Source organism: Martes martes (genome assembly GCF_963455335.1).
Source record: "Martes martes genome assembly, chromosome: 3".
Classification (NCBI taxonomy): domain Eukaryota; kingdom Metazoa; phylum Chordata; class Mammalia; order Carnivora; family Mustelidae; genus Martes; species Martes martes.
The window spans coordinates 130,487,689-130,511,485 of NC_137890.1; the positions used below are offsets into that span (position 1 = coordinate 130,487,689).

A 23,797-nucleotide genomic window follows, 5' to 3' on the forward strand; every position below is an offset into this window, starting at 1 on the left:
AACTTCCCCTAATCTAAGGAAAGAAACAGACGACAAAATCCAAGAAGCACAGAGAACTCCCACTAAATTCAACAAAAGCTGGCCATTACAAAGACGTATCATAGCCAAATTCACAACATACACAGAGAAGGAAAGACTCCTGAAAGCAGCAAGGGGAGAAAAGTCCTTAACTTACAAGGGAAGACAGAGTCAGGTTCACAGCAGATCTGTCCACAGAATTTTTGCAGGCCAGAAGAAAGTGGCAGGATATATTCAACATGCTGAATGGGAAAATATGTAACCAAGAATACTTTATCAAGCAAGGCTGTCATTCAGAATAGAAGGAGAGATAGTTTCCCAGACAAACAAAACATAAGGGAGTTCGTGACCACTAAACCAGCCCTGCAAAATATATTAAGAGGAACTCTGAGTAGGGGGAAAAAGACCAAAGCAACAACGACTAGAAAGGAATAGAGAACCTCTCCAAAAACACCACCTTTACAGGTAACATAATGGCACTAAATTCATATCTATCAATAATCACTCTGAAAGTAAATGGACAAGATGCTCCATACAAAAGACAGAAGGTATCAGAATGGATAAAAAACAAGACCCATCTAAAATATTCACTGCTACTTCTTAGGAGAAAAAGATTGAAACAAGACAAGATTACAGGCAAGACAACCTATTAGCAGATAGTAAAAGTACCACAAATGAGAAATTAGGTGACTTGCACTAAGGAAGAATAATGATGATAGAGAGAATGAATTAGAGAAAGATTTAAATGATAAAAACAACAAGATCTGATAGCCCTCTGAAGGTAGAAAATGATGGAAGTCTCTCACTGTACAACAAAGAGCAGACAAAGGTAGCACTGACTAAAACTGAATGACTAAAACAGAGGAAGAGGGTAAGTTTGAATGGGGAGAAAATGAATTAATGTTACATATGCTGAGCTTGAGGTATATGTAGGAGTTTGGGTCTGGAGCTCACCAGGGAGTTGTCAACTGCAGCTAGAGATCTGGGCATCATCAGAGAATAGGTGAGTTGAAGTTATGGGAAAGAAGATAAAATTGAGAAGGGGCAGAAACAAAGAACAACTCCAAGAACGGTGAGAGGAAGAGGTGAATGAAAAGGAATGTTAAAAATAAGTGGAGGGGCGCCTGGGTGGCTCAGTGGATTAAGCCGCTGCCTTCAGCTCAGGTCATGATTTCAGGGTCCTGGGATCGAGCCCCGCATCAGGCTCTCTGCTCAGTGGGGAGCCCGCTTCCCCCTCTCTCTCTGCCTGACTCTCTGCCTATTTGTGATCTCTCTCTCTGTCAAATAAATGAATAAAATCTTTACCAAAAAAAAAAAAAGTGGAAAAGAGATAGGAGGAAAACCAGAATATGATGGTTTCATCAAAGTCAAGAAAAGAATATTTCATGACTTAATTGAATGTCTAAATAGAATGATGAACATTACAGAATATGCCTACTAAGAACAACAAAATGAAGGAAGTCATTTATATTGCCCAGAAATACTACTCATACATGACGTCCTCTCATTTTAAACCACATACAATTTTTTTTTTCTGCTTAAAAAGAAGTAATATATTTTAGGAAAGTAATAGCTACCATACACATCATCTTAGCTTTTCAACGTAGCAAAGTACTAATTTGGTGTTTCAGTCATTTTATCTGCCTTGATTATCATTTTCCAAGTATTTCCTATGGCAGTTTAAAATCACAGCTTATGCTTAGATTCTCACATTCATTCATTCATCCAACAAATATTTACTAAATGGTTACCACGTGAAATCAATGTTTTTTAGGGACTTGGAAGAAAACAAGGATTCATTCATATAAGATGTACCTTCTCTATGCAATGGCATTTGTGTTGAGTTTTGTAAAAGTAATCCACGGAACCTATAGTCTTCTGGGGAGATATTTACTGATCTATGGGTATCATGCTCAGTGCAGGTGATAAAACAAGAAGACAAACAGGATTCAGATACCTGCAAAAATTCCTTTCCCATAAACTGTTTTAGAGTTAAGGTAATACAAAATGCTCCAAGTTTCTTTTAGGACAGGTATAATATATGTAAAACAATAAAACCCTAAGGGGAAAATCATATAAGTAAAAAGGAAATAATCTAAAGTTGGTATCAGACATTTTATTGTTTCCCTAAAATTATCATGAAAAACTTCTGTAAAGAAATATACTATTCTGGGGCGCCTGGGTGGCTCAGTGGTTAAGCCTCTGCCTTTAGCTCAGGTCATGATCTCAGGGTCCTGGGATCAAGCCCCACATCGGGCTCTCTGCTTGGCAGAGAGCCTGCTTCCTCCTCTCTCTCTGCCTGCCTCTCTGCCTGCTTGTGATCTCTGTCTGTCAAATAAATAAATTTTAAAAAATCTTAAAAAAAAAAAAGAAATATACTATTCTACTGCCTCCATAAAGCTCTTTGCACATATGCGTACAAATATCAAATCTTTTCAGTCTTCCTTTTTATGATCTGAGTTTCTTTTTTTTTTTTTAAAGATTTATTTATTTGACAGACAGAGATCACAAGTAGGCAGAGAGGCAGGCAGAGAGAGAGGGGGAAGCAGGCTCCCTGCTGAGCAGAGAGCCCAAGCAGAGAGCCCGATGCGGGGCTCGATCCCAGGACCCTGACACCACGACACGAGCTGAAGGCAGAGGCTCAACCCACTGAGCCACCCAGGTGCCCCATGATCTGAGTTTCTAACTACACAACTCTGACTCTCTTCAAAAAGTCTAGTCTACAACAAAAATCAATTTGTGATGTGTTTTGTGTAATAAGCTCAACTCCATTTTCTCTTTCATGAGTGAAGAACCCAAATAGTTTAATAAGATTTTCTTTATGTTAATCAACATAGAACTGAGCGAAGATTCCAAGTCCATCTAACATCTAATAAGGTAGTTAAAGCTATTCCCTTGGCTATACTTCAGGGCAACTGTGGTTTGGGTCTAATAAACTGCCAACATTCTCAAAGAACATTATATAGAAATGATCACAATATAAGATATAAAGATTCAAACCAAAGCAATAGCTTTCTTGAATTCCCAAAAAGAAAATAACCAATTTACCAGAAAATAAGATAATTGGATATTTAACATATCCATTCCACAATCATTTACTGAGCATATTATGTAGCAGGTAGACACTAGGGATACATGTAAAATGATACAAGTCCTGGAGGAACTGATAATTTAGAAACGGAGATATTAAAAGAAAACCTACCATTATGACAATGAGACAAGTGTCAAAACAGAACTATATATGAATTATTATGGGAAAGGGAAAACCACCCATTTAAGTGAAAGGCCGCCAGAAGAGGGTAACAAGGTAAAAGTACCACCATGAGTTACTAAGTAAATAATGGAGAAATGGCAAACCTTTAAACACGCTCAAAACTCTCCTAACTTAACAAAACAAACAAAAATAACCCGTTTGACTATATCCACATATAGCTTGTGCTCTCTCCCCACATTCATTCTTGACAGTTCTCTCTGCTGTTTCCTCATTTCTCATTGCTCTCTCATTTCTCATACCACTATAATCTGCTTCTGATTCTCCAACTACATATAAGCAACTTATTATTATTCTATTATATATATTATATATATATTATATTATATACTGTATATAACCAGGAGTCCTCAGGAGAATTTATAGCTAACTCATTTTTAGGGGTCAAGATCCTTTTGAAAACCTGGTTACGGGCTATGGAACTTCTCAGAAAAAAAACTGCATATACACATACAAAAATTTCCTATATCATTTTAGGAGATTCATGGATTCCTACTAATGAACTCCTAAATCACAAATTAAAAAGCCTTGGTCTGAAAAAACTATCAAAGACTACTGGGGTCACATCATCAGAATACAAGCCAACACGAACCAAACACAAGTGTTTATACAGTTAGTGTTCTGCATTGGGAATAAAAGACATCAACTTTGTTAAAAATCCATGCATTCATAATACTAATAAAAAAGCAATCATCTCTGGAGGATGCGTAAAAAAAATACACTCCATAGGGATGCCTCACTGGCTCAGTCAGTACGGCAGTGACTCTTGATCTCAGGATTGGCAGTTCCATGCCAGGTATAGAGATTAGTTTAAAATAAAATCTTTAAAAGAAAAACACACACACACACACACAAAAACAGAACAATCTAGGCAATCATTCATAGCCTCTAATGTTACAAAAGGGAGACACCTGGAATCTGTCTTGTGATGAAAAGTATGTTACACCATCCATGAGGTGTTTTTTCCAATATAAAAAGAGGTAAGAAGCAATCTAGGTGTTTAGAGCTATCCACCACTTTGCAGGAAACACATGGGAACAGAACATATTATTAAAGGATGCCATGGGGATGCAAGTAGTAAAGTACAGACAAAAGATCCAGATTCTTCAACAAATAAAATGTAAAAGGAGAGGGTAAACCCATAGATTTGAAAGAGAAAGAACCACCAAATCCAAGGTGTAGACCTTGTCTGGATCCCAAATCAAATAAACCTGTAAGAACTGTAACTGTAAGAAACTATAAGAAACCATCTATAACAACTACAGAAATCTGAACACTGACTTGGTATCTAATGATATTAAAGCAAAACTATCCATTAAAAAATGGGTTCATAGTACTGTGGTTATGTTTACTGAACAAATCTTTATCTTCTAGAGATATATACTAAAGACTACATAGATGAAATGATAGGATGTCTGGGAGTTGCTTTGAAATAACCCAGAGTAGGAGGAAGAATGAAATAGGAGAGAGTATAAGTAAAACATGAGTTGAGAGTGCCTGGGTGGCTCAGTGGGTTAAAGCCTCTGCCTTTGGCTCAGGTCATGATCCCAGGGTCCTGGGATCGGCCCCGCATCAGGCTCTCTGCTCAGCGGGCAGCCTGCTTCCCTTCCTCTCTCTGCCTACTTGTGATCTCTGCCAAATAAAAAATAAAATCTAAAAAAATAAATGAGTTGATAATTGGTGGGTATACGGAGTTCCATTAAACTCTGCTCTTTATTGTTATATACGGTTGAAATATTCTAAAATAAACAGTTTAGGGCACCTGGGTGGCTCAGTGGGTTAAGCCTCTGCCTTTAGCTCAGGTCATGATCCCAGGGTCCTGGGATCGAGTCCTGCATCGGGCTCTCTGCTCAGTAGGGAGCCTGCTTCCCCACCCCCACCCCGCCCTCTGTCTGTCTCTTTGCCTACTTGTGATCTCTCTGTCAAATAAATAAATAAATCTTTTTAAAAAATAAAATAAACAGTTTATTCTTATAAAGACTTGGTTTGTGACAAAGCAAGACTGAAATATTTCCTTTCTTAAAGTCAGTAAGAAATAATAACCAATCTTCTATCTCTGGATGCTGGGTGCAGAAGATAGTCTATAATCACTAGTACAGGATGTTCCACTGAATCCTGGAATCTCTATCCTATAAGGCATGATTGAACAGAATCATAATACTCCTCAAAGATTGACAGGGGAAAGAACAATGACATGATCCAAATCTGAGTAACTGACCCTTCCTAAAGAAGATGATGATTTTATGTTTTAAATCCCAGAGGTAAAAGAGAAGGAAGAGCTTTAGCCAAAGATATGTATAAGTTTTATGTGGAACTTCCAAGAGGACTTCTTAAGTGCTCTTTTAGACTCAGACTTTTTTTTTTTTTTTCAAGATTTTTTTATTTATTTGACAGACAAAGATCACAAGTAGGCAGAGAGGCAGGCAGGGGTGGGAGAGGCAGGCAAAGAGAGAGAGAGAGGAGGAAGCAGGCTCCCCACTGAGCAGAGAGCCTGATGTGGGGCTCGATCCCAGGACCCTGGGATCATGACCCAAGCCAAAGGCAGAGGCTTTAACCCACTGAGCCACCCAGGCGCCCCCTGGCCCCAAATTCTAAGAGGAATTTATGACTACAATGACAGTGAGTATAACTATCACACAATACAGTATCTTTGAAGCTGTTTTATAAAAATAATAGATAATCCAATATTGAATTCTTATGAAGTTTTAAAAAATATAAATCATACATATTTTTAAAAGATTTTATTTATTTATTTGATAGAGAGACAGTGAGAGAGAGCATGGGCGAGGAGAAGGTCAGAGGGAGAAGCAGACTCCCTGTGGAGCTGGGAGCCTGGTGCGGGACTCGATCCCTGGACTCCGGGATCATGACCTGAGCCAAAGGCAGTTGGCTAACCAACTGAGTCACCCAGGTGCCCCTAAATCATAGATTTTTTTAAAGCAATTCTAACTGAAGTTAATGACTCCTAAATACTTAGCTCTGTGGTTCCCCAAAAGTAAAGTCCATGTTTTATTCATCTTTGCATCATCAGCATCTAGCAAAGAAGAATAGCAACCTGACACATAGCAGGTACTCATTAAATATTTCTTGAGGAACGCCTGGGTGGCTCAGTTGGTTAAGATTCTGAAGCCTTTGGCTCAGGTCATGATCCCAGGGTCCTGGAATCCAGTCCTGTGTAGGGCTCCATGCTCAGCGGAGAGCCTGCTTTTCCCTCTCTCTCTGTCTGCTGCTCTCCCTGCTTGTGCTCTCTCTCTCTCTAATAAATAATCTAAAAAACATGTTTTAATTAAAAAATATATTTATTGAATTGAATCAGGCAATGACTTTTACAACTAAGTACTATATAAACAATTGTTGATTAAATTTGTCCCCTAAACAACACTTCTTTAATGATATTACTTTAAGGTACAGTTACAAACAATATTATAAATATTTATATGGCTGTTTCTCTAGATCTATTCTATTCATTTAGCCATTATTAAATTAAGTAGATCAATTTTCTTGACTCATATTTCAGTAAACAATTTTAGAATACGTTTCTAATGAATTTAATTTACTATGTTCAATTAATTCAACATATTACATCTTCTTCTGGTATTAACTTCTCCTTCTATTAAAGGCTAGTGTCAACAGTTGTCATCTCATGATAAGGAAGATGCACCAGTTACAGCTCTCAGACACTAATACAGTAGGTCCTTTAAAATCAACTGAACTATTTTTCTCTTCAGATAAATATTAATTATAGAAATAAGTCTATTTCTATATATCAAGTTTCCTTCATTTTAGCTTTTCAGATTTATGTCATAATTATGCATATATGTAAAACGTATATTTAAATAAAATTAATTAAATAAGTAAACATCTAACTATTTTGAAGACTTTATAAAACAAAATTGTTTAAATTCCAAAATGTGATACTACTAGTATAATTAGAAGACCACAGTCAGGGAAAACCAACATAACTCCAAAGCAACTAGTTCCCTAAAATAAGGAAAACTAACTAAAGTAACACACACACACACACACACACACACAAACTAAACAGCTTATAACTAATTTTGCAAAGAGATGAAATTCAACAAGACTATTTAACAGGTACAAAATAAGTAATGAAATTCATATACACAGCCAACCCCCAAATAACTAACATTCAAAAATATCTGAAATTTGGCAGTTCTTCAAGAAGTTAAACATAAAATGACCATGACCCTGCAAACCCACTTTTAGCTATGTACAGAAGAACTCAAGACAGGTATTCAAACAAAAACTTGTGAACAAATATCACAGTAGCACTACTCAGAAGAGCCAAATCATAGAAACAATCAAAATGTCTATCAAATGATAAACAAAATGTGGCATAGTCCTACATAGTCCTACAATGAAATATTACTCAGCCACGAAGAGAAATTAAGTACAACACATATTACAACATGGATGAACCCTGAAAACATTAACTGAAAGCAGACAAACACAAAAAGCCATATACTGTATAATTTCATTAATATGAAATATCTACTACAGGCAAATCCATAGAGTAAGGAAGCAGATAAGTGGTTTCTAGGAGTTGGGGAAAGAAAGAAATGGGAGTGATTGCTTAATGGGTACAAAATTTCTACTGGGCTAATGAAAATGTTCTAGAGCTAGATAATGGTGATGGTTGCATAACATATGAATGTACTGAACCGTACATTTTAAATTTTTAAAAAGGTGAATTTTATGTTTTTAACGATTTAATTATTTATTTTAGAAAGAGAGAGAGCACACACACGAAGTAGGGGAGAGGCATAGGAAGAAGGAGAATCTCAAGCAGACTTGACACTAAGCATGGAGTCCAATGCGGGGCCCAATCCTAGGGCCCTGAGATTATAACCTGAGTTGAAATTAAGAGTTGGCAACTTAATCAACTGAGCCACTCACAGGCCCTGTGAATTTTATGTTTTATGAGTTTTATATTTAAAAACAATCCAAAATTATCAGATAGATTTAACAGATGCACTCAACTCATTTCATCCCAAAACAACAGAATAATATTCAAGTGCACATGGGATATTTTCCAGAATTGATCACGTATTAGGCCATAAAACAAGCCTCAACAAATTCAAAAAGATCAAAGTCACAGCATGCATCTTTTCTGACTACAACCACAAGAAAATATGAAACTGTAAGTCAAACACAAGAAAATATCTGGAAAGACCACAAACAGATGGAGGTTAAATAACATGTTACTAAACACTGAATGCATCAACCAGAAAATAAAAGAAGAAATTAAAAAGTAAATGGAAACAGGGATGCTTGGGTGACTCAGTCAGATGGGCAACTGCCTTTGGCTCGGGTCGTGATTCTGGGTTCCTGGAATCGGGCCCGGTGTTGGGTTCCCTGATCAACAGGGAGCCTGCTTCTTACCCCCTGCTTGGGCACTCCACCACTCACTCTCTCTCAAATAAATAAAAATCTTAAAAAAAAAAAAAGTACATGGAAACAAATGAAAATGAAAACACAATGGTTCAAGACCTTTGGGATGCGGCAAAAGCATTTCTAAGAGGGAAGTTTAGAGCAATACAGGCTTACCTCAAGAAGCAAGAAAAAAATCTCAAAACAACCTAACCTTACACCTAAAGAAGCTAGAAAAACAACAAACAAACCTAAAACCAGCAAAAGGAAGAAGACAATAAAGATTAGAGCAGAAATAAATGATATAGAAACTAAAAAAATAAAACCAATAGAACAGATCAATGAAGACAGGAACTAGTTCACTGAGAAAAAAACTCAACAAAATTGATTAACCCCTAGCCAGACTTATTAAGAAAAGAAGAGAAAGCATTCAACTAAATAGAATCACCAAAGAACCAACATCACAGAAATAAAATTATAAGAGAATATTATGAAAAGCTATATGCTGGGGTGCCTGGGTGGTGCAGTCGTTAAGTGTCTGCCTTCTGGTCAGGTCATGGTCCCAGGGTCCCGAGTCCTGAGTCCCACACTGGGCTCCCTGCTCAGGGGGAAGCCTGCTTCTTCCTCTCCTACACAACCCTCGCCCCTTTGTGTTCCCTCTCTTACTGTCTCTCTGTGTCAAATAAATAAATAAAATCTTTAAAAAAAAAAAGAAAAGCTATATGCCAACAAAATTGGACAACCTAGAAGGAATGGATAAATTCCTAGAAATATATAAACTACAAAAACTGAAACAGGAAGAAACAGAAAATTTGAACAGACTGATTACCAGCAAAAACTTGAATCAGTAATCAAAACACTCACGATCAACAAAAGCCCAGGACCAGATGGCTTCACAGGCAAATTCTACCAAATATTTAAAGAATTAATACCCATTCTTCTCAAATATTCCAAAAAAAAAGAAAAAGAAAGAGTACTTCCAAATTCGTTCTATGAGGCCAGCATGACCCTGATAGAAAAAAAACGACAAAAACACCACACATACAAAAAAAGAATTAAAAGCCAATGTCTCTGATGAATATAGATGCAAAAGTCTTCAACAAAACATCAGCAAACCAAATCCAACAATGCATTAAAAAAATCATTTACCACCATCAAGTGGGATATACTCCTGGTTTGCAAGGGTGGTTCAATATTAGCAAATCAATCATTATGATATACCATATTAATAAAAGAAAGCAAAGAACCATATGATCATTTTAATAGGTACAGAAAAAGCATCTGTCAAAGTACAATGTCCATTCATGATAGAAACCCTCAACAAAGCAGGTTTAGAGGGAACATACCTCAACATAATAAAGGCCATCTATGAAAAACCTATAGCTAACATCATCCTCAATGGGGAAAAACTGACAGCCTTTCACCTAAGGTCAAGACAAGACAAGGATATCCACTCTCACCACTTTAATTCAACACAGTACTAGAAGTCCTAGACACAGCAATCAGACAACAAAAAGAAGTAAAAAGCATCCAATTCAGTAAGGAAGAAATAAAACTTTCACTGTTTGCAGATGACATGACATTGTATATAGAAAACCTGAAAGACTCCACCAAAAAACTGCTAGAACTGATAAATGAATTCAGTAAACTCCCAGGGTACAAAATCAACATTCAGAAATCTGTGGCATTTCTTTTTTTCTTTTCTTTTTTTGTGGCATCTCTATACACCAAAATGAAGCAGCAGAAAGAGAAATTAAGAAAACAATCCCATTTATAACTGCACCAAAAATAATAAGATATCTAGGAATAAATCTAACCAGAGAGATGAAAGACCTGTACTCTGAAAACTAAAACACTGACTTAAGAAAGTGAAGATGACACAAAGAAATGGAAAAACATTCCATGCTTATGGATTGGAAGAATAAATATTGTTAAATTATCCACACTACCCAAAGCGATCTACATATTTAATGCAATCCTTATCAAAACACCAACAACATTTTTCACAAAGCTATAATAAACAATCCTAAAATTTGCATGGAACCACAAAAGACCCCAGATAGCCAAAGCAATCTTGAAAATGAAAAGCAAAACTGGAGATGTCTCAATTCCGGACTTTAAGTTATATTACTAAACTGTTGTGATCAAAACAGTATGGTACCGGCACAAAAACAGACAACAGATCAGTAGAACAGAAAAGAAAACCCAGAACTACATGGTCAACTAAACTTTGACAAAGCAGAAAAGAATATCCAATGGGATATCCAAATGATGCTTGGAAAACTTGACAGCAGCATGCAAAAGAATAAAACTGGACCACTTTCTTACACCATACACAAAAATAAATTCAAAATGGATTAAGAACTTAAATGTGAGACCTGAAATAATAAAAATCCTAGAAAAAAAAGAGGCAGTAACTTCTTTGACATCAGCCATTGTAACTTCTTTCTACATATGTCTCCTGAGGCAAGGTGAAGAAAAGCAAAAATAAACTATTGGGACTACCTCAAAATAAAAACTAAAAGACAATGGACAGAATGGGAGAAGATATTTGTAAATGACATATCTGATAAAGGGTCAGTATCCAAAACCTATAAAGAACTTATACAACTCAATACCCAAAAAACAATCCAATTAAAAATGGGAAGAAGATGAGGTGCCTGGGTGGCTCAGTGGGTTAAAAGCCTCTGCCTTCAGCTCAGGTCACGGTCCCAGGGTCCTGAGATCGAGCCCTGCATCGGGCTCTCTGCTTGGTGGGGAGCCTGCTTCCCCCCTTTCTCTCTGCCTTCCTCTCTGCCTACTTGTAATCTCCGTCAAATAAATAAATAAAATATTTTTTAAAAAATGGGAAGAAGACATGAATAGGCACTTTCCCAAAGAAGACCTCCAGATAGCCAACAGAAACATGAAAAGATGCTCAGTATCACTCATCATCAAGGAAACGCAAATCAAAACTACAATGATATATCACTTCACACCTGCCAGAATAGCTAACACCAAAAACGCAAGACACAAGTGTTGACAAGAATGTGGAGAAAAAGGAAACCTCTTGCACTGCTGGTGGGAATGCAAACTGGTGCAGCCACTCTGGAAAACAGTATGGAGGTGCCTCAAAAACTTAAAAACAGAGCTACCCTCAATGGGGTATCCTCAATGATCCAGCAACCGCACTACTGGATATTTACCCAAAGAATACAAAATTCTAATTCAAAGGGACATATGCACCCCTATATTTACAGCATTATTTATAATAGCCAAGATATGGAATCAACCCAAATGTCCATTGATTGATGAATGGATAAAGATGTGGTGTGTGTATGTGGGTGTGTATATATTATAAATATATGTGTGTGTGTATTAATACATATACATATTTATTGGATTTACTCAGCCATAAAAAGAATGAAATCTTGCCATTTACAGTGACATGGATGGAGTTAGACAGTATTAAGCTCAGTGAAATAAGTCAGAGAAAGACAAATACTGTATGATTTCACTCATATGTAGAATTTAAGAAACAAAACAAATAAGCAAAGAGAAAAAAAAAGAGAGAGAGAGGCAAATCAATAAACAGACTCCTGACTATACAGAACACACTGAGGGTTACAGAGGGGAGGTGGTGGGGGGATGGGTGAAATACATGATGGGGGTTAAGGCATGCACTTGCCTTAATGAACACAGGTGATTAAAATCTTTTTAAAAACCCCAAAATTCAAGTATAAAATACTGAACTACAGTTCAAATATAAAATATTATGCTTATTTATTAATGACATTTTACTCCTCAGAGAGTATCACAATTTGCATAAAATACCAATTTGCTTATGTTTAGAATAAATGATAACTTCACACCCTGAGGTAAAAAATTATATCAAAAGATCAAGTTGAAGTACACACAAAAAATATCTTCCCCAGTAACAAAGCCTTTATACACCTATAGATGTTCTTTCATGTAACTCATAATAACACAAAAACAAAGCTTTTCACCAAAAGGGAATGGTTAATTATTTAGTAGAATATTTTAAATGTCTTTAAATGAAAACTACAAAGACTATGGAACAATAATTAAAACATTATTAATATAATATTAATGTTATTATTATCACAGTATTAATGCTGTTAATATCAAGATAGTACATTAACATTAATTAAAAATTATGGGGTATCACATTTGAATAACCCTATGATTACTACTATATAAAATATTTATGCATGTAGATAGAGGCATTAAGGCTGACAGTTTGCTCTTTTTTTCACATTTTGAATTATCACTTTAAATTTTTTTAAAACAAAAGTTTTCAGAGTGATTTTCCCTTATCTTTACCTTATTATTGAATAAAAACCTTAAAAGAACAGACCCATAAGGAAAAAAAAAAAACACCTATATTTCACTGTCATCTTCTTTTAGATATATATGATTTACTACTAATAAAAAAATAAAAAACTCCTTGACCTCAAAACATTACCAACAGAATTAATGTTTGTCCCCATAATTTTTAGAGCATTATATATACTATATGGCTAAGAAGCAGAATTATAAAGACATACCTTTTCGTAAGGGTTGCGGCATCATTAAGATCTGGATGAGCAAAAGGGATGTAACATCATGATAAAGAACTGGAACCTCAGGCTGTTGTTCTTCATTTCCCTGCCTAAAAGAAAAATGCATAATCACTTTAAACAATATTGTATACCTTTTCTAATTCATTTTATATTTCCCATATGTGTCTATGGAACAGAAATCAAACTTTCATAAACAACTGAGAAATCTCAAAAGAAAAAGTTAAGGGCCATATTTTTTTACTTAAAAATATAATCTTTATATCCATATATTCCCTTGACTCTGCCTAATATGAAAAAATTACACAGAAAATTTATTAGTTCTTACTTAAGTAAACAATTGGGATACATTAACTTGATATGAATTTTTTTTAATTTCTTAAATTACAGAAATTAAATGAAGGATTAATTGGAACTTTAGAAGATTAGTTTCACTATAAGTGGAGTGAATATAGGATACCTGCCATCACAAACCTTGCACTACAGAGTAAATGTTCACATTATTAAAAAAGAACAGTACAATTCAAAAACAAGTTATCTAGAAAAGGCATGATTTATATATTGTTAACAAGTTGTTTCAATCTTATGACTATCATAAAAATTCAAAAAATTTTTAAAATTTTCAAAGTTTCCAAAAAAAGATAATGATAGCCAAAGCAGAACTTAAAACACACTATAAAAGACAAAGTAGTAAATCTTAGGAATGTGGAGTACTAAGAGAAACACAGAATATATTCTAAAGCAGATCTCATTCTAGATCTATAAGAATTTTTAAAACCCTGTAGAAGGATACATTTTTTAATTGTAGGTTTAATTTTTAATGTCAGAAAACAAAAGCAAATCTTAAGCTTCTAGAACCGACTAAATTTGAAACTATAATTCAGACTAGATTTACAATGAACAAAAATTGTTCAACTCTTTTGTTAGGCTCCATCATTGAGCAAATACTGATCACTTCCTACATGTCAGGCACTACACACACTGATGAGTAAACCAGTGCCTGCTGTTCTGAAGTTTTGAAGTGCCAGGGGAAGACAGCTCTTTAAATGTCTCCATTCTCTAACAATATCCCTTAAATTAACTTGTCTCTCTCTCCAAAGCTAACTTTCCATTAATGCTATGAAACCTACTATTTGTCTCTCCAGTCTCTCTTTTTTATAAGCCCAAAGTTCTTTTTTTTTTTTTTTAAATAGGGGAGCGGCTACTATTCACTCATCTATTATTTAAATCCCCCCAAAAAGGGTTTTCCACATGGTCAACAATGACCTCCTATTTACAAAATCTAGTGGATACTTTTCAATCGTTATCTTATTGATCTTTAAACTCTGCATACAGTTGAACATATTTGTCTGGAAAATTCTCTGGGCTTTTGTGAAACACTCTCTCAGTTTCCCTTCTAACTTTCTGATTATTCTACTTTGGTTTTCTTGACAAGTTCTTCCTCTGACTAACCTAGAAATGGTGCTGCTTCCCAAGGCTCCAATTCCCACTCTCTTTTAATATAAAGCACTCATTTTGAAAGACTTCCTAACCCATGACTTCAATCACCAGCTATACATTGATGACTTCCAAGTCTGAATCTTTAGCTATGACTCTCTTACACTCTCTATCTGAACACTCACTATCTCCACTTGTATATCTAACAGGAAGCTCAACCTGAGCATGCCTGAAACTGAACTCATGCTCTATTCTACACCCACAATCCCCCCCAGCCATAACCAATCTACTCTCCCTTCTTTGTTCTTAGTCTTGATGTGGTTCATTTATTATAACCTCTAGCATTTAGCACAATGTCTGAATGCAATATAATATATATAACACTAAAAATATAATGAATAAATAAGGCAGGATCTTGGGGATATCCTGAACCTACCTTCTCTTATTCACCCCATATTTATCAGTAAGTCCTAACAACTATCTTTATTTTCTTTGTCATCTCTATAGCCACTGCCTTCTCACTATTCAATCTCCACAATTTTATGTTCTCCCAATTCATCCTCTACACTTTTAAGTGCCCTGGAAAAAAAAGAAAAAAAGAAACCTTTCATGAAAACTCTATCTTGTTTGCCATCATTTCCCTGATGCCTGATTAAAACGGTTTATAAAAACCAGCTGAATAAATTTAAAAATGAAAAATGAATGGATGGCTGGGTGGAAAAAGAGAAAAACTAGTTAGCTAAGACTACAGAGCATCAAGAGAGAGATAAAATGCAGTGAGGGAAGAAACATCACAGAAAATCACAAACTTTAACAAAATTAGGGCTTATAATTCCTACATGTATTTGTATTTCTCTGGTTTTACCACAGTTCCTTTAGTGAAATGAACAAAATGACTCCAAAGGAAATATGCAAAGAGGATAAAACCTGTTCCCAAATAGTAATAGGAAAGTAACACTGAAAAATCCTTGCAGACCTATGGATGATAAAGAAAGTGGTAAGAAACACGTCCATTAAAAACTACTCAGAATAAAAATGACTTTGGATTATCAAACTACTGTATTAAATCTAACAGCTGACAAAAGACTCATACTTAGAATTCAAATGAACTTTATGGATCCATTTAAATTAACCCAATCTCACCTCTATGCAAAGATAAATTTTACTGGACAAAAATCAGAGCGGCTTAAGAACTTCTTGCAACATGACCTAAAAGACTAACAAATTACAGAGATTTTAGGTATAGAAAATAAAAATATCCCCAAATGAGTAAATTAAATATAGTTTCTTAAAAATAGGGATATTATAAGCAACTGAAAAGTTTAAAGGGCTAACATAAGTCTATATTCTCATTTATTTTATTATGTTATGTGTCAATAATTTTTTTGTAATAGAAGCAATCCTTCTCAAATTTAGAGGTTAATTATTTTGCTATTATGTCTTGTTTATTATTATTATTGTACTGACCTTCAAATATTATTTAAAATCAGTCTAAATCTCCATATGCATGGACAACTATACTTCAGATTATATCCTCTATTATAATTATTCATATACACTTGTTACAAATTTAGCAGTCTTTAATATTAAATATAATTGAGAATGTATAATTAAGAAAAGTTTCAAAACTACAATGATACAAAAAAGAATTTTAAAAATGGGGAATGTTCTGGGGTCCCTGGCTGGATCAGTTGGTAAAGCAAGCAACTGTTGATCTTGGGCCATGAGTTCAAGTCCCATGTTGAGCTTAATAATTACTTTTTAAAAAATGGGGAATGTTCTTAGTTGGGAAACTGTCTCTATAAAGATAACTATTTTCCCAAAATTAATTTACGAATTTAAAATAATTCTAATCAAAATCACAAGTGAAGGTAATGGCTTAGAAAATGGTTCTAAAGATCATCTGGAAGAATAAGCAGATGAGAACAGTAAAGGAAAATTGGGAAGTAGGGAACGGGGTTGGAGGTGGAAGAAATGAGGGAAGCCTAATCTAACCAGAGACATACACATATCTTCCCAATAATTAAACCAGAATGGTTCTATCACAGACATAGGCTTGTAGGTCAATAAAACAAAGTGGAAAGTCCCTCATCAGGACCATAACATACAAACATTTAGGATATAATAAATGGGATGTAAAATTGCTAAAAAATTAGCTAGTTATTTAAAAATAAATTTTAAATCTTCACCTATTACTGATGAAAATAAATTCCAACATTTTAAAAAAACATCCCATAAGAAAATTCTACAAAGAATATATGAGTAGGTACTGCAAACCCTAATAAGGCAGGAAACACAATGTAATACAGGTTCTAAAGGTAAACACCAGAACTTGGATGGGCTAGATAGGTATTCTAAGTATGAAAGGAACCAGAAAAAATAAGAAATACAGGGCCTGACTGGTTTGGCTAAATGAAATTTTCAAACCTTAACATGTCAAGAAAAGTAATATAAAATTAAAAGGCAAACATATTTTGGAAAAAATTTTCACAACCTATGAAAAAATAAGGTTTACTACTTTAAGCTGTAAAGAACCACTCAGATAATTTTTTAATTCTTTATTTAAATTCAATTTAGTTAACAGATACTGTATTATTAGTTTCAGAGGTAGAGTCTAGTGATTCATCATTTGCATACAACACCCAGTGATTATTACATCAAGTGCCCTCCTTAACGCTCATCACCCAGTTACTCCTTCCTCCCACTGACCTCCCCTCCAACAATGTTCTGTTTCCTAGAGTTTAGCATTTTGTATGGTTTGCCTCCCTACCTACTTTCATCTTATTTTATTTTCCTATGTTCATCTGTTCGGTAATAGATAATTTTTTAAAAATAAGATGCCAACAGAAAAATGGGCAGATGTTCTGAACATACAATTCACAAAGAATGTACACAAATAGCTAGCAAACATGAAATATTTATATAAAGTTAACTTTACTTTTGTTTTACTAAAAAAATTTCTATTACTTTGGAATCCCATTTTTTTAAATCTATCAAACTAGCCCAAAATATGTTTTTAAAGTGATAATACTCAAGAGTAACAGAAACAGGACTATCTCTGCATTGCCAGTGAAAGCTAATATAGGTACAATCTTTCCAAAAAGCAATGCTGTGCTATGTAACACAGTGCCTGACATACAGTGAATATTTATCAAATAAATGACTAAATACATAAAATATTTATGCTTTCACGTTATTCCAGAGTTCTGAGATTACACATGACATGTCAAGAAGTGCTTAATACATCATCTGATATTATGGTAGAAAAGGAGAAACAATTAAAAAAATTAACAATAGGAATGAATACATAAATTAGGTATGTTAAAAAATTTTTAATGATATGAGAATTTGGGTGTTATGTGTTAATTTTAAAAAGCAGATTCTAAAACTGGTATGTGTGATTCAAAAAGTATTTAAAAATTTAAAATATATATACAGAAAGAAAAGAAACTGGAAATAAGTATCTCAAGATGTTAACAATGTTAGAGGAATTCCCAGAAAACAGGACTGATTTTTCCCCTCATATTTGGTCTCCTTTTTATAGTTCATGAATTCATAAAACTATAATAAACTATATATAACATGTGGGTTACAAGATTTTGGATTCTTTCGGGGAGAGAGTCCAAGACAGTGGAGGAATAGGAAACCTTAATTTCATCTGGTCCCAGAAATTCAGCTAGAAAGCTATCAAACCATTCTGAACACCTGCAAACTGAACTAGAGATCAAAGAAAAGAATAGCTGCAACTACAGAAAAGTGACCACTTTCTTCAGGGTAGGACGTGTGTAGAAGTGAATCTGAGTAAACATATGGGAAGCTAGACCGTGGCAGGAGAGAGCCTCCATCACCAGCTACTGACAAGTGACAGAGCAGCGGAGCACAAAACTGTAACTTCTAGAAGTCTGCTCCAATGAGAGATGTCACTCCAGTGGATAAGCAGGCCAGGTGGAATGCTCACTCGGACCGTGTGGCCTGAGGATTCTTGGAGTCACAGGAAGATGGGGGCAGGGCGGGGGAGCGCACCTGAGTGCAACAGAGCTCCCAGGTATTGGAGTGGGGAAGCTGGCTGCAAAGAGTGAGCCCAAGAGTGGGCTCTCAGCTGGGGGTTGCCATAAACCGTGATCTGGAGCACAGTCAGGCCACTACGCTTTGTGCAGGGGCCCAACAAGCAGCAGATCCAGGGAGACTCCCCTTCCTACCCTGGGAGAAGCAGCGCAGGATTGCGCCACAGGAGCATGCTGAGTTTGGAGACTCCAAACGGGGTCTTGTACTGAGATAGAAATGCTCAGTCATAGGCTGGGTAAACATCAAGAGCAGCCAGAGACCAGGAAGACTGCTTTTCTCTGAGGGCCCACTGAGGAGTGGGGCACAGAGCTTTAGGCTGGGGCCAGAGATTGGAGGTCACCATTTTCATTCTAATCCTCTAAAGCTGTGCCAAAAGCCTTCAGGAAACAAAAGCAACATAGAGCAGTAGAAAGCAGATTACTTAGCCTGTCCCCAGGCAAGGGTGGTACAATTCTGCCCGGGGCAAAGATATTTGAGAATCAGTGCAACAGAAGATCAGCAAGAATGTCTAGCCAACACCAAGTTTACCCATCAATGAGAACTGCGAAACTACAGTACAAGGGGAATACAGCACATAGAACTCTCCGCCTTTGCCCCATGATTCTTTAGTCTTTCAGCTTTATTTTTTTTTATTTTCTTTTTAAAAAAATATTTCTTCTTTCCTTTTTCAACCTTATCATATCCTTTTTTAATATCTTCTTAAATTTTCATTTTTACAGTCGCATTCTATCCTACCACTGTATTTAATCTTATTTTTATATATAGATGTTTCTCTTTCTTTAAAATTTTGGGATGCAATTTCTTCTAACAAACCAAAACACACCCAAAATCTAGTGTATGGCTCTGTTCTATTCACCTGCTTAATCATACACTTTTTTTTTCCTTCTTCCTCTGTTTTATTTGTTTTGTTATTTTTTGGAGGTTTTATTGTCTTATTAAAGTCTTTAATTTTTAAATTTTCATTCTTACAGTTACATTCTATCTTTTCAATGTATTTAATTTTATTTTTCTATGTATAAGTTTTTCTTCCCTTACAATTTTGAGATGTAGTTTCTCTAACAAACTAACCAAAATACACTCAGGAAATAGTGTATTGCTCTGTTCACCTGTCTGTTTATATCCCTTCCTTTTGTTGTTGTTTTCTCTCTTTTGTTTTTTTCTTGTCATTTAATTTCCATTTTTATAGTTACATTCTATCCTTTCATTTTATTTAATTTTAATTTTGTACATATATAAGTTTTTCTTTCTTTACAATTTGGGGATCTAGTTTTCTTAAAAAACAGACCAAAATACACAGAGAATCCAATGTATTGCCTTATTCTGCTCACCTGTCTGATTCGACTCCCCACCCTCACCCCACCCAGTTTCAGGTTTCTTATGATTTGTTTAGCATGTATTTCTCTGGTGTCATTGTTGTCATTTTAGTATTTTGCTCTCTTGTTCATCTATTCTTCTCTGGACAGAATGACAAGATGGAAAAACTCTCAAAAGAGAGAATAAGAGGCAGTGCTGACTGCCAGAGACCTAAGCAATATGGACATTAGTACGCTGTCAGAACTAGAGTTCAGAACAACAATTATAAAGAAACAGCTGGGCTTGAAATAAGCATAGAAGACACTAGAGAATCCCTTTATGGAGAAATAAAAGGACTAAATTTTAACCAAGTCAAAATCAAAAAGGCTATTAATGAGGTGCAGCAAAAAATGGAGGCTCTAACTGCTAGGATAAATGAGGCAGAAAAGAGATTTAGTGATACAGAAGACCAAATGATGGAGAATGAAGAAGCTGAGAAAACGAGAGATAAATAACTACAGGATCATGAGGGGAAAATTCGAGAGATAAGTAAAACCATAAAGCAAAGCAGTATTAGAATAACTGGGATTCCAGAAGAGGAAAGACAGAGGGGGACAGAAGTCAGATTGGAGCAAATTGTAACAGAGAAAGAACTTCACTATTCTGGGGAAGGAAAAAGGCATCAAAATCCAGGAGGTACAGTGAACCCCCCTCAAAATCAATATAAACAGATCAACATCCCAACATATAATAGTGAAAGTTACAAATCTCAGAGACAAAGAGAAAATTCTGAAAGCAGTGCAGGGCAAGAGGTTTGTAACCGACAAAGGTAGAAACATTAGATGGGCAGCAGTCCTATCCACAGAGACCTGGCAGGCCAGAAAGGACTGACATGATATATTCAACGAGAAAAATATGCAGCCAACAACATTTTTATCCACCTAGGATGTCATTCAAAATAGAAGGAGTGATAAAAAGCTTCCAGGACAAACAGAAACTAAAAGAATTTGTGATCACCAAACCAGCCCTATAAGAACTATTGAAAGAGGTTCTCTAAGCAAAGAAAGATCCCAAAAGTAACACAGACCAGAAAGGAACAGCGACAACATACAGTAACAATCCCCCCACCCCACCCCCCACATGCAATACAATGGCACTAAATTCGTATCTTTCAATAGCTACCCTGAATGTAAATGGGCTAAATGCCCCAATCAAAATATACAGGGTATCAGATTGGATAAAAAAGCAAGACCCATCGCTATTCTGTCTCCAAGAGACTCATTTTAGACCCGAAGACACCTCCAGATTTAAAGTGAGAGGGTGAAAAACCACTTAACATACTAATAGACATTAAAAGAAAGCTGGGGTGGCAATCCTTACACCAGACAAATTAGATTTTAAACCAAAGACTATAATAAGAGATGAGGAAGGACACTATATCATAATTAAATGGTCTATCCAAAAAAGATTAACAATTGTAAATATTTATGCTCCTAACATGGGAGCAGCCAATTACATAAGCCAATTAATAACAAAATCAAAGAAACACATTGATAATAATACAATAATAGTAGGGAACTTTAACACCCCCCTCACTGTAATGGACAGATCATCTAAGCAGAAGGTTTATAAGGAAATAAGGGTTTTGAATGACACATTGGACCAGATGGGCTTCACAAATATATTCAGAACATTCCATCCCAAAGCAACAGAATACACATTCTTCTCAAGTACACATGGAAATTCACCAGAATAGATCACATCCTGGGTCACAAATCACGTCTCAACTGGTACCAAAAGATTAGGATCATTCCCTGCATACTTTCAGACCACAATGCTTTGACACTTGAACAAATCACAAGAGGAAGTTGGAAAGAACTCAAATACATGGAGACTAAAGAGAATCCTACTAAAGAATGAATGGGTCAACCAGGAAACTAAAGAAGAATTTCAAAAATTCATGGAAACAAATGAAAATGAAAACACAACTATTCTAAACTTTTGGGACGCAGCAAAGGTGGCCCTAAGAGGGAAGTAGATAGCAATACAAGCCTTTCTCAAGAAACAAGAAAGGTTTCAAATACACAACCTAATGCTACATCTAAAGGAGCTGGGGAAAGAACTGTAAATAAAGCCTAAATACAGCAGGAGACAAGAACTAATAAAGATTAGAGCAGAAATCAGTGAAACAGAAACCAAAACAATAGTAGAACAGATCAACAAACCAGGAGCTGATTTTTTGAAAGAATAAATAAGACTGATACACTCCTGGCCAGACTTACCAAAAAGAAAAGGACCCAAATAAATAAAATCATGAATGAAAAAGGAGAGATCACAACCCAAACTGAAGAAATACAAACAATTACAAGAACATAATATGTTCTTACATGCCAACACATTATGTTCTTATATGTCAACCAATTAGGCAATCTGGAAGAAATGGATGCATTCCTAGAGACATATAAACTATCAAAACTGAACCAGGAAGAAAGAGAAAACATATAACCAGCAAGGAAACTGAAGCAGTAATTAAAAATCTTCCAACAAACTAGAGCCCAGAGCCAGATGGCTTTCCAGGGGAATTCTACCAAACATTTATTTTTTTTTAATTTTTTTTATTTTTAAAGATTTTACTTATTCACTCGACAGAGAGAGAGAGAGAGCTCACAAGTAGGCAGAGAGGCAGGCAGAGAGAGAGAGAGGGAAGAAGGTTCCCCGGTGAGCAGAGAGCCCAATGCGGGGCTTAATCCCAGGACCCTGAGATCATGACGGGAGCCAAAGACAGAGGCCCAGCCCACCGAGCCACACAGGTGCCCCTCTACCAAACATCTGAAGAGGAATTAATACCTATTCTTCTGAAGCTGTTTCAAAGAAATAGAAATGGAAGGAAAACTTCTGAAGTCTTTTTATGAGGCAAAGATTACCTTGCTCCCAAAGCCAGACAAAGACCCCATCAAAAAGGAGAATTACAGACCAATATCCCTAATGAACATGGATGCAAAATTTTCACCAAAATACTAGCCAACAGGATCCAACAGTACATTAAAAAGATTATTCACCACAACCAAGTGGGATTTACTCCTAGGCTGCAAGGTGGTTCAACATCCACAAATCATTAATGTGATACACTACATAAATAAAAGAAGGACAAGAACCATATGATGCTCTCAATAGTTGCAGAAAAAACACTTAACAAAGCACAGCATCCCTTCTGATTAAAACTTTCCACAGTGTAGGGATAGAAGGTACATACTTCAATATCATAAAAGCCATCTATGACAGACCCACAGCAAGTATTATTCCTCAATGGGGAAAAACTGAGAGCTTTTCCCCTAAAGTCAGGAACACAGCAGGGATGTCCATTCTCACCACTGCTATTCAACATAGGACTAGAAGTCCTAGCCTCAGCAATCAGACAACAAAAAGAAGTAAAAGGCATCTGAATTCGTAAAGAAAAAAAAAAAAAAAGGCAAACTCTCACTCTTTGCAGATGACATGATACTCTACATGGAAAACCCAAAAGACTCCACCCCAAAATTGCTAGAACTCATATAGGAATTCAGTAAAGTGGAATGATATAAAATCAATGCACAGAAATCACTTGCATTTCTATACACCAACAATGAGATAGAAGACAAAGAAATTAAGGAGTCAATCCCATTTACAATTGCATCCAAAACTATAAGATATCTAAGAATAAACCTAGCCAATGAGGCAAATGATCTATACTCAGAAACTATAGAATATTCATGAAAGAAATGGA

The 23,797-nt window shown here is 35.6% G+C and overlaps 1 protein-coding gene across 1 annotated transcript in view; it reads right to left on the minus strand.

Moving 5' to 3' along the window:
* Positions 1 to 23,797, minus strand: part of UBR3 (ubiquitin protein ligase E3 component n-recognin 3) — a gene marked incomplete at its 5' end in the record, with an annotated part of 238,879 nt that overhangs the window by 37,900 nt on the left and 177,182 nt on the right. Inside the window, 1 exon segment of the mRNA XM_080798665.1 lies at positions 13,228 to 13,331. Within this exon segment, the coding sequence (XP_080654791.1) occupies positions 13,228 to 13,331 (104 nt within the window).